General features: G+C 42.5%; 1 protein-coding gene across 6 annotated transcripts in view; it reads right to left on the bottom strand.

Annotated features, from left to right (window-relative positions):
• The window catches only part of DOCK5 (dedicator of cytokinesis 5), an 89221-nt gene extending 78628 nt beyond the window's left edge, over nt 1–10593 (bottom strand). For all 6 annotated transcript variants that reach the window (XM_075043583.1, XM_075043586.1, XM_075043585.1 and 3 more), the window contains exon 1: nt 10381–10593. In XM_075043583.1, the coding sequence (XP_074899684.1) occupies nt 10381–10423 (43 nt within the window). In that variant the 5' untranslated portion in view covers nt 10424–10593. The remainder of the gene's footprint in view (nt 1–10380) is intronic.
• Nucleotides 10594–12904: the final 2311 nt, after the last annotated feature.

Genomic DNA, 12904 nt, shown 5'->3' with positions numbered 1-12904 from the left:
TCCAAAAGTCAAATTTTCCCTTCTACCCATCTCAACATGGAGTTTAAAGCTCTGTTTTCAGACATGCAGCGATTTTTCTAAACCATTTTCCTGAAAACATGTACCAGAATAACATATAGCACAGTCACAGTACCTAATAGAAAGTATGTGTTTTATTTTACATATGGGTAACACATACACAAATCGTTAGCTGTGTAATTTTCTTCACTAGGCTTTCTACTTCCTTTTATTATTTTCACTCTAAAGGGCCCTTAGGGATTTTAAGCTCAGATAAAGAATTAATCTACACTAGCCGTCTCAGCTTATGTCTGGAGTAAGAGGGAGTGCTGTGAGCCAATGGAGGAATAAATCAGTACTAGCAGTGTAGGAGCCAACCTGCTCCTGAATATACTACACCCAACTTAATCCAGTGCTTGATTAAAAACAAAACAAAACAAAACCCCAAAACCTAGACCTGCAATTCCAGTCTCCTTGGAACATCATGAAATGTCCACTTCTGCAGATACACAGATGAAAAAAGAAAATAGCCTAGCCTCTCTTCTTGAAGACTCACACTTTTGTAAACTTTTATCAGGTTGCCTTGATACATCTTTCTACAATAACCACTTAAGGTTGCCTACCACTTAAGGTTGCTTGCAAGATTACCTAGGGTGTGGTTTAGAGGAATCCCCTTAGCTTTTGTTCCTGCTTCATTACCAGCCTCCATCTACTTCCTTGCAGTCAGTGAGAATGCTGCCCACCTAACAGTGTTCAAACATAAAAAGGGAAGATAAAATAATGAAGTGTTAGCCACAGTGTAAAACAGTTTTTAAGCCTACAGTCTGTTTCAGGTCTGGCTGATTCAAACTAAACAACATGCAATAGCATGTCAGTGTTTGAGTGGAGGGAACAGATGCAGGAGCACCCAACTTGGAACTCCTGTGCCAAAAGCAGCTTCCAAGTGTAAAAAGATGACAACACACTGCTTTTTGGGTCTGGAAGGTGGTCCTTGACTTAAGGTTCTCAACCCAGCTGCTGGAAGATCTTGCAGTTTCATCGAGCCAACCTTCCTTCAGTTGACACAGAAGAAAAGAAGCCAGTGACACCAAATTGGCATCCCTGTTTTAGTGGTGCTCAATTCTGAGCAGTATAAAGTTGGCTCAGGGAGGAAAGGTGCAGCAACAGCTGCCAGTGTTGTTATTGCTGCTACGCTACAGAGAAACCTCAGATCCTGGTGCTATCAAAGCTGCATCTTCTACCAGCTCTAATTTCACAAAACATACCTACCTAGTGTGTTTAATTACTTCATTCATTTACCAAGATACACATTCAACTGCTTTCACTGTGACACAGTGACCTTCTCAACATGCAGGATACAAGACAAGACTGCACCTTTTCATCTACTGGCGAGGCTACAAGAACTAGATACCATAATGACAGGTGGCTTATAGATCTTATTAGGTTAAAGGGTGCTTGATATTATTGTAAGGTGCGTATCTTCCAAGCCCTGCAGCTTTATTCTGCCTCTTTGAAATCTGAGCAGTAACATCTAGCCTGAACAATTAGTATTCTCCCCAAAATAAATTAAATCATAGTCTTGTCCTTTAGAGCAATTGTTCTTACCCCATTACACTGTTTCAACTATCATATGGCCACAGAAATCAACAGTTTTGCCATTAGCTTTAGCTGAATCAGAATCTGGTTTGTATTCAGGCTAGCCTACTGGTATCACAGGAATCCAATAAACTTAAAATATTATGCATCTTCTTAGTATTGTGCATTTTAGAAAAAGAGACCTGGAAGAAAATGGGCACAAACCCACCCTTTGGGCTGTCCTCTACAAAAGAAGGGGTTCATACCTAGAGCCTTCTGAGTATTGTGGTACTTACATTCTGGTTTTAACAACTGGATATACCTACCAGAGGCTTGAAATACAGTTTTCACAAAAGTAACCTCTGATTTTGAATCTTTCCATTTTTATGGCCTGTGAAGAAACTGATCTCATTTACAATACGCATACAATTGCAACTGAATTTTACCAAGTCTGTCTGTAATCACATTTTTTCCTCCAAGCTCGCAAACGTGCAACTTGTGTTTGGATACATTAAGTACAAGAGTAACTTCTGCAATGAAATTTTCAAGCAGATTTGTAAAAGCGAAAAACCAAAACCATCACTTGATAAATTGGACAACTCAGCTAATTCGCAACTTGAAAGCGCGTGGCACTTTCAAAAGAATTAAGTGAATTTGCCACTGGCTTTAAATTACTGTCCTAGTTCTTACTGGGCAAAACATCAAAGGAAGTATAAAGAAAACTTGGAAATACTACTGTACAGAACTGTGAGTATTACTATCTAATGAGTTCTGCTGTATGCATTACTTCCAGAGGGAGCGGAGAGATGAGAGGAGGTCTAACAAGTAAAACACTTGAGCATGGAGTCCAACTGTGCCCACAGGCTAGTCTTCACCATAAAGTTCACTTGAGTTAAAACTTCAGCATTGTCCCTTGCTAGCGTCACACCTACACGTGTCAACACTAAACTCAAGCTGATAGACCCACAGAGAATATAAAACAAAGGGTTCCCACTTCATCAGCTGCAAATGTAACCCACCTGAACTACAGCCATAAATTTTTGTACAAGTGTTCTCAGGCCTCCCACACCTTCCCCTTTCCATCCATGTGCTCTCCCACGATTTGCGTGAGAAGGATTCATAGCATGGCTTGGCCCGCTGCATTTTAAGAAACTTGGGATATACTGCCAAAAAACTCTTTACCTCCACTGGACAGCACCTCTATGGAAACTAGCACTTGAGCTAACTCATGCTGGCAGAGCTAACACAAGTAGAATTTCTAATATGCATAACCATAGGGATTTCAATTGGCCTCTGTACCTCCAGTCCTCATTCAATGTGGGCTTCGTAACAGATTACTCTCCCATAATGGATGCCTGTGGTTTCATTGATTCATGTTTGCAAAATGACACAAGCCCCTATCAGAAAACTGGCACTGCACAGTGAGTTTCTCACATTTCCAGAGACCTTTAATTCCAAAGCATTTTTATCTTGCCACCTATCTCACATAACAAGCAAATGGCAAACAGGGGAATAGTGTTGAAATGAGGAACAGGAAATCTTGGCTGGGAACTAAGGGTCTTACTCTGGAAGGAAAAAAGCCAAACAAGAATATTGATCCCTTTGTTGTCAAGAAGAATGAAGAACGACCTACTCCCAAATTTATAGTAAGCATATCAGTTTTAATTAAACTGCACAAGATGCAAGGAGATAAAGAATATAGAACCAGGCAGCATGCACTGTAGCCTTCCCTTCATTTCCTAGAGCTACTTTATTCCTTTAGATTAAGCTCCATCTCTCTGCAGCTTGAAGACCCCACTACATTATCAGAGCAATGAGAATGGAGGTGCTGCAAGAATCAGGTCTCTAATATTTAAGCTAGTTACTCTTGCATTAAAAAAAAAAAAAAAAAAAGGAAAAAAGCGGTCTTTCAGAACTAATTGGCCACTATTTGCTCGTTACATTCTGAAACAGTATTAGAACTTTAGAGCTGAAGTTAAACTTTTATTATTACAGAGGATCAAAGTACCAAGCTTCCCAAGAACAGAAAATTATTATTATCTCCATTGTATCTCAATGAACTTTTTGCCCAGATTCAGCACTTTCCAGAATGAGGTCCACTTCTATTGCACCAACACCTCCAAAAATTTCAGAGTAGAAGTGGCCAAAGAATAATCTCCACAGGACAATCACTACTTTTTTTAGATATGTTCTGACAATGTGCCAGACACCTATCTGAAAGCTTCAAGAGGCTGCCAGAGCAATTAATCCTCTAAACAATGCTCCCTGCTCTATTCCTGGGAGATCTTCCTAGGAGGTACAGTCTGTACCAAAAACACATTTTTATCATTTAAGCAACTGGTCCAACTAGCACTCGTAACACCTTCCGTTTTTGAAGGCAACCATGAACTGGCCACCTAGAAAGCTGTTCAGTAATTCACACTATGTTCCAGTTTTATTAGCACATGTTTCCCGGCAAATGCACCAAAACTCATTACAGTATTTTAGGCATTCAATCATAAGTTAAATGCATTGGACCTGAAAAACATAGTCTCATTCTGGTAGCAAGGAGATAAATGTGTTTATGACTTTAGACTAAGGTAGTTTTAAGCTTGGTCATGGTTGTGTCTTTAGCGTGATAGCATAAATAGGATTTTTCTTTCCCTAAAAGCACTAATTGAAAGAAATGTCCTACCAGTCAAGTTTAAGTGAAGTTAAATAGCAAAAAAGAAAAGTCGACTTTCAATTAAAGGAGCTTTGGCAAGTTTGCATGTAGAAGGGGTGTACATTTTTCAACTTTCAAATGATAAGGAAAGATTATTACACATTTACTGCTCCTTGATCAATACACTATTGGTTTAAGTTTTTTCAGTTCATGAACTTCTATTATTTTGCTTTTAATTTCCATAGTTCCTATCTGCATTTGTGCTAGCAAATACAGTCCTATGCCAAAAGAAGAACCACAAGAATATGCAAGAGACTGAGGCAAAATTCAGAATTGGTCAGCACACCCAGCTCTAGTGAAAGCTGGTACTTAAGGCCTTTTGACACCTCTGAACAATCAGGCCCACATCTAATTAGCAGGAGACAGCTCAGCCAAAACTCTAGAAGGCAGCTAGCAGTTCTGGATGCCTCAATATAGGATTCAGAGCCTCCACAAAGGGACCTGATTGTTAGTACGATGAACTGTATGATAGTTCCTAAACATCAGGACTGTTGGTGATGTTTCAAGGTGGATACCCAAGAGCTAAAGCACCCAGAAGTCGCAAGACACTTCTAGAAATATTGCTTTTCAAAGTAAGAATAAGAAAAGGAACGGTTACAAGTCTTGTTCATGTCAGCAATGCCTTTGAAGTCCACAGGATTAGTTTCACAGGGAACTGCTTAAGGAGCAGAGTAGTAATCACCAAAAGAGAAGACAGACTCAGGCTAATATGGATTAACAAAAAATAGAAAGGACTATGGAAGCAAGAACTAGTAGCACAGCCAACTTTCACATGAAATAAACTGTAGACACAGCAGTAAAAATTGGGGAACTGAATCAGAAATAGCGTTGTATACTGCTCTGAAGATTCAAAACTTTTTGCTGTCAACTATGCCAAGTTTTTACTTTTCCCCATTTAAAGTTTTGTTGGTATTGCCATCAATATGACAATTTTTAGACACAAATCACAATAAAGCAAATAGAAGGAAAAATAAGTAGTTATAGAGTGTTTCTATCAGTAGAAAGGAAGACAGTCACTTCTGCAGTAGGAATGGGCTCTTCCATCCTTTTAGAGCCCTTGTCAGGAACCTGTTGCACAACAGTGGACTTAAGTTTCAAGTTAGAAGCATTCTGCAGGAGTGGTAGGCATAAGGCAAGTAGCAAGTTGAAACAAATACGAATTTTGCTCTAATTTGACATGATGTACTGCTATCAGTACCGTGAACCTCCTTTGATCACAGACTGTATTTCGAGACAACTTTGCAGAAGATGTATGAGGTTTGAACATGAAGCCAAGACCTGATGGCCCAGCATATCAGAAGTTATCACAAATCAAACCATTAGTAAGAAAATCCTATTCTGCAGCACTCTCTCTTCCTCTCTGATCCTTTGCATTTCTGCTCACATAAATCACAAATGTAGCCGGCAGGCACTGGTTTACATTTGAAATATTACTGCCATTCCTAAGACATGACGCAGCTGATTGTAACTCAACCACCACATGGTATTTTGACAAAGTAAATACTTCTTTGCGACAAGAATAGTCCTATGCTCCGGTCCCTCCAGCAGGGAAAAATGTAATGGATTTAAAAGGCCACCAGTAACTATTAGGGGTAATTACCTGTCAGTTTACAAAAAAAAAAAAAAATCTATTAAAAAAGAAAAAAAACCAACAAAATAAAAGATGATAGATTGAAACTCAAAGGCTGCTTTTTGCCACTGTAACAAACAGCTTCTTTTGTATGGCTAAGGTATTTTAGCCATAGCAAGTGGCCATGCTTCTTTTGGAACCAGGTCAAATTGAGCCGTTCCCTTCAAATAGCCACCCATGTATCTGCATACTTGAAGTGCAAAATGGGAATCCCTGGAATGGGATGTGAAGAGGCAGGGAAATCTTGGGAATTAAAGCTGCCCAAAAGTTTCTCAACCTTTCCCTCCCAGCCCCCTGCCTTCAAAAATGCACCAGATCAAAACACTTTCCACAGAGCAACTGAACTGCTTTGTTTAATTAGCTTCCCTTCAACCCAACATTTTAAGACATTTTCTAAACAAAACATGACTCTGGTTTTACTCAGAGCCTATAAAGATTACTAAAATACAAATAGTGCATTGATCTACCTCACTGACCCGTGAAGTTTTTGTGGGCTCATAATAATATTTTAAGTTACACATTTAACAATTTGGAGAGATCATAGGCAACAAATATTGCTTAAGCTTTCACTCGTTCCTTCTAAGCAGAACATCACAATTTGTGGCTTTCAGCATTTTGTTGCAAGCTCCAAGTTTGTTGTTTGTTGTTGGTTGAAGCATTTTGTGATATGTGGAGTGAATGGTCCATTATGGCCTGCAACTGCAGCGGACCAGCCACACTAATCTGCCTGGTTCTTCCCCACTCCTACCATACAAGCTCTATGAAACAGCCACTACCCCAAAAATAAGGGTAAATTTACATTTCAAGAGAGAGTCATACCAGTGCATGCAGGTGCAAGCCAGCACCTTCACCAAAATGCAAACTCTTCTGGACCTCACGTCTCAGAGCTCTTTCAGTAAAACTTTGGCTAAAAATTTGTTATTCTGGAAGACCAGATTTGTGGACTGGCTGAACAATAGGTGCATACACAGATCAAACTACATAATTACAAACAAACACTTCACATCCTGTTAGTTCACAGTCAAAGGTAACATATAAAGCATGTGTACCTGATCCATCATTACAGTCACCTGGCTGAAAACTCAGCACTTTTCATTTCTGAATTGGTTTTGAACTGGGTCAGTTCCCTGGCTTACCACACTGCTACTGCCCGAAGGAAGAAATCAGAAAAAGTGGTCCGATTGCTTGTTCTGATAGCAGCCTGGATTTATAAAAGAATAGAATAGCTTATGATTCCACAGACTCCACATTCTCTCATACTTGGTACTGAAACCATTAATACGGCCTTCTCCAGTCCACAAAGGACACCTGCATGTTAGAACAGAGGATGACTAATGAAAGAATTGCTTTTACAACTGAAGGGTAACACTTAATGCAAACCCATGTTACTGCCAGCAGAAAAAAAAAAAATTACATTGTTGATTCCTTATGTTCTAAGTTAATAATTTTAAAACAAACAGGTACTAAAAGTTCAAAATTGCAAGGAGTCATTCAAGTATTCTTCAGAGCTGGCTCTTTTGACTGAAAAGAGTCTGCATGAAAGGCATTCTGCAAATGACCCTTTCTTTTTGAGAGAAGCACTTGACCAAGAATAGGTTGCTTCATTTAGTTTGGCCCTGAAACTGACCAGCTTTCAAGGAAGATGCACTAGATAGTGTCTTTTCTTCCCAAATCAGAGGTGAAGCATGTTGCAAGGAAGCTTTGTGAGACCCAAAAAATCCTGTTGCTTAAAAAGGCAAGATGTTGCCCATCAGATGATCAGCAGTGTTTTCGTCCCTTTACAAGGCTGAAGCTTCCAAAATCCCATCTGTTACTGGGTTGAAAATTCATTGCAAGTGAGAAACTGCAAGCCATTTGTCTCTCACTTATGCTTCCCTAAAAATGCTACAGTTTCCAATCTTGCACTCTCTGCTGTCTGCCATTTCAAACTCAGCCCATATGCCATCTGTATTATCCATGGTAAAGGTAGCAGTCTCCAGGTTTAACCAATTGAGGACAAAACTAGAAGGCAGCAAATCAATTTGAACCCACAACCAACAAATCTGTAGAATATAATCCAGGACATAAACCATTCTGAACTGAAATGAACAAATCAGACAAGTGACATTGAATCACATCGTCTACTTCCTGGAATTTCTTACTGCGTTGGTATGATTTACATGGCTGTGTTTAAAATAAATGGAAGTAGTTCTATATTAGTTTCCAAAGCACAGACTGCTAACAGCCACAATGTGTGTGTTCTTTCTGAAAAGAATGAATTTGTATCTTTACAATTCAGAACTATCAACTTATCCATGCTACCGGTGAATGGCAGTTGTTACCATCTAACGGCCTGTATCGTACAAATCAGCGGCATTACCCTCATTACAACCACCTTCATAATTGGTACTAACAGACATCTTGGTTAGCAGGCAGATTAATGGCCCAAGAAGCTCACACTTTCCTCTCAATCCTCATTAACTTCTTCAAAGTAAGCACAAAACCAATGAGGACTGGTATCTGAGTGCAAAACTTGAACACAGCACAGGATGCAACCGTAGACAGGAAACCGACAAGTCTGCAAACATCAAATTGACAAAATTATGATTCCATTAATGCAATGTATCAAACACTGACTGATAAAGCTAATCACTGCATAAATAATTTACTGCCTGTGGATTAACCCTATCAGTCCCGGTTGCAAATTAAATGCAAGAGCTGAAGCATTACAGACTGTCCGTCAGTTGGGTCCATGTGTCTGCATACAAGGGAAAGAAGTATCTTTTTCACACAGCTGTATGAACACACAGAAGGAAGGGGATACTTCCCAACGGCACACTTTTTGATCAGTAATGTAAGGGAAGAGGCAGTTTTTCCCTCCACCCTGCTTACTCAGGAGCCAGTGCCCTTTCTGGGAGAGGAGCTGTCAGCAGCAGCAGTTAGCTCAAGCCAGCACAAAAAACTCACCCCGGAAGCTAATAAAAAGGAAGCTAGAGGAGTGCCTCTGATTCATCCTACTGCCCAAGGCCATTCTTGAGGTAGAAGAGCCTTGCTCACTGGTGTACTTAAAAAAACTCCACCATAATCTAGCACAGCCAATCATACCAGCATTATATAGTTTACTTGATTATAATACTAAAATTTTTAAATTCCTGATGCTCAGCGTAATCTCACCAAGTCATACATATGGGCTCCCATATATAAATAGCCCGGGCTGTTACCTACACAGAAAGAAACAAAGTTCAGGGTGTACAATACTCCACACCCTCCCGGTTACCAGAGCAGAAACTAGATAAGGTTGTGCTGCATACAGTATCTCTGAAGCTTAAGCCACAGTCCTGCAAGAACTGCCTCTTCTCAGGCTGCCTCTCTGCAAAGCCACTTTGAAATCAAGTGGGTAACTTATTTCAAATTCACTCTGTGAAAAATGGTGCAGGATGAGGTTCTTCACCTTTGAACTCATGGACCGAACTTGAATGAACAACCTCATGGGAGTCGGGGCAATTAACACCTTGCAAGCATGAAATTAACGTTTTTTCTCACATCTACAAGTCCACTATGGAACACAAGGGGCACAGAAGATCACTCCTCATTAAAATAAACTATCAGAAGTTGTGGCATTAGTGGTTTCCTGCCTATTGTTCTCTGCCCAATTCTCACAAGCAACCTCAAAATTGTGTGGTTTTCAGTGTCAAACTCTCAAGAAAAGGAGAGCTTATCAGCAACACCATTGGTTATGTCTGCCCCTTGAGAAAAGTGAGCCTGCATTCAACAATCTCCTTTCAAACATAAAGGAGAGGACAGGGCAGAAGGTACAAGGTATCAGTCAAGCTTTTACCGTTCCTCCCCCTGTGACTGTCAGAATTTCCATCCCCTGCAAAGATGTCACCCACAGTCCTGAATTCGCTCATTACAACCTTCTTATCCTGTCATCACTTTTTCTAGCCGCATCTCCTTTGGGGGACAACAGTAGGCATTTTTTTGCTGCTAGGTTAGAGCACTCTTCACTGTAAAACATGCTGGAGAGGTACAATTATCAAGGTCAGTCCCGAACTTGCAGGATTCCAGAAACCCAGAGCTCCCCGGGCGTGCACTGGACACACACCACTGCCTCCATCGCGAAGGGTTCAACGAGTGAACACCCGCCGCTGAAGCCTGAAAGTGGACGAGAGCACAAACTCAAAAAGAATTGAGAAAGTGCGTGGCGCAGGAGGGAGTCAAGGGTGCGCTAAAGGAAAGGAACGACTCTGGCCGGGGGGGGAAGCAAAACGAACGTGCGGTGCAAGGGACACCGGGGACTCGGCAGCGGCGGAGCGGGGGAAGCAGAGCGCCGGGATCCGGGGGAGGGAGAGCCAGGAGACTCCCAGGGAGGGGACGCGGGGCCGGGCCGGGGGGGGGGTGGCGCAAAGGCAGGAGCGGAGGGAAGGGCCGGCACGGCGAGCGGGGAAGGGGCTCCCGGGGCGGGGGTGTCCGAGCGGCCCGGGCTGGCACTCACCGACCCCGTACTTCTCCCGCTTGGTGGGGATCCAGCGGGCCATGCCGGGTGGCGGCCGGGAGCTTCCCGCCCCCGGCGGCTCGGCTCCGGCTCAGCGCGGCCGCTCGCCCGCCGCCGCCCCGCCGCGCTGCCTGGGGCCGGGCGCCCCGGGCCGCTCCGCCATGCTACGAAAACTTCCCAGCAGCCGCCCAACTTTCCTGCCTCCCCCGCCGAGCCGAGCCGAGCCTGAGCGGAGGAGAGGGAGGGAGAGGGAGGGAAGAAGGGAGGGAGGGAGGGAGGCGGCTCTCTCCGCCCCGGCGGGGATCACCTGCTCCCGGGCCGCCCCGCCCCGCCCCGGGGAACCGACCCCGGCGCTCGTCGGGGCTGCTGCGAGGTGCTAATGCGGCACGGGGGAGAAAGGGAGACGGCTGCTAATGGGGAGGGTGGGCGGCTACGGGTAACGGCTCCCGTTATTGCTACGGAATATACCGAGGTAGAAGCGCGCAGGGATTTTCCCGCTGTTGGCATAAATACAGATTATTTTTTTAAAAAAGTAATTCATTAATAACTAAGAAAACAAAAGGGTTATTTTAAAAGTACTCCAAGCATCTGGAAAAATCGTCACGGGACTGCACTTTGCAAAAGACGCAATGTTCTTGTTTGTAAGATTGACTGGGCCACTCGATGACGCAAACCTCCACTTGACTCTAGCGCTGTGAACTGGGACTTGATAAAAGTATTTCACATTGGTGATAGAGAGACGTAAGCTGTGTACGAACCTGGATCCTGCAAGGCAGGTCTGATGTTCGGGCCTGAACCAGACTGGCTGGCTTCTGTAGTTAGGTCAACTGTGGTGTGGCAAATTGTCTGGGAGAGGGATATTCAGTAACACCTACTACTTATGCCCTTAATTAAGCAGCACCATTGCAAATCACAGTGGCAGATTCTTTACAAAACATTAGGTCCAAACTCAGGAGATCCAGGTTCTCATCATCTCTTCCGGGCTGTAAATAACTAGATCTGATTTTTATTAGTGCCTGATCTTTGCTGTATGCCCATCTCCCATGGAAGGCAATGAGAACTCTGATCATTCAGAATATCTTAAAACCTAACCACCTGTTTAATTGCACTAAAGCATGAAAATCTGGGGAGACAATATTTTTTATTATTTTACATTACAAGTGAGAAGCACTAGGAGTAACTCTATTGCTCAGATGTTCTGGTGCCCTGGGCAGATCACTCTGTATCTCTCCGATTCCCAGCCAACATCCCTCTTGCGTGTTCAGAACAGCTTTCCATACTATAGACTCTCCCACCTGTGTTTCTAGTAAGTTTAATTTGCCTTGATCTTCACTGGCGCCTCTAAGTGGCAGAGTAATATAAATAAGAATTAATTACTGGTAATTTGCCTTAACAAATAAACTTGTTCTTTGCAAGCAGAATTTTAAACATAAGGACACTTTATCACTATTAGCCACAGTATCATTGTACAATACTGTACAACATACTGGTTTTTTTAACAATAGGTGGTGATCTGTCATGTGTCAAGAATGTGTGGCCCATGAATTTGTTACACACACAGTGCGTTACTCATCTAGCTGTGATGTGCAGTAACGTTACACCCAGTTTCCACCAGGCGGCCAAACCCTTCTCTAAAATGATGTTTTTATCTGCTCCCAAGGGCTGCTGATGACATGACTGAGATGCTCCCAACTAATATTCAGATGTGTACATCTGAACCACTGAACATGCGAACACTGTAGCTTAGGGGTTAAATATGGACATGGGCTCTTTCAGTACTGAAATGGCACCTGAAGTTTCACCACAGAGTATGTCAATATGTAGAACAAGCTATAAGAAAAAAAGAAAATATTTGCAAGCTGGAACTGGTTAACTAACTCATTTGTTATTTATAAAACAATAATTCAACCCAGCCAACCATGATCAGATGGTGTTCTGGCACATATCTGAAAACCTACAGTTCCTCTAGCCAAAGATTTAGTAGTGCCACTAAACGTAGTCCTTGTAGTGTTTCTGTAGAGAGCTGAGAGCTCACAGAGAGTACAGGGCACTGCAGAGAGCCAGGCCCCTCACCACAGGATGGGGGCGTCCAAGCTTGTATGACGAGCAAATATTTAGATATTTTGCAAATCCTTTCCCTCTGGGAGATTCACCCAGACTTTTTTAATGGAAGCTTAACATTGCAAAGTGCTTTGAGACCTTAACACAAAGAGCAATGTAACTAGGCCATCAAGACAATTAAACAGGGTGACGGTTGTTACAGGTGTCTCTGCTCTGATCCTGGACCACCTGGATTCCAAAATACTCCCTGCTACAAATGGGATGTGGCTTTTCTGTGGCCATTTTGCAGCGTGTGGCAGAACAAGTGATGCAGAGAAGACTGCTTTTTTTGCATCACCCTGCATCCCCTTCTGTCCAGGGAATACTCCATCTGCCCCTGGAGGGCTGCTTTAGCAATGCCTGAAGTCTTAGTCTTGTAAAAGTTTCAGTGCTTTGAGCTAAATATTTCTCACTGCAGTTCAAG

Source organism: Buteo buteo, chromosome 12 (genome assembly GCF_964188355.1).
Source record: "Buteo buteo chromosome 12, bButBut1.hap1.1, whole genome shotgun sequence".
NCBI lineage: Eukaryota > Metazoa > Chordata > Aves > Accipitriformes > Accipitridae > Buteo > Buteo buteo.
Note: the sequence above shows the minus strand (reverse complement) of the source record. Positions and strands in the feature narration are given on the sequence as shown.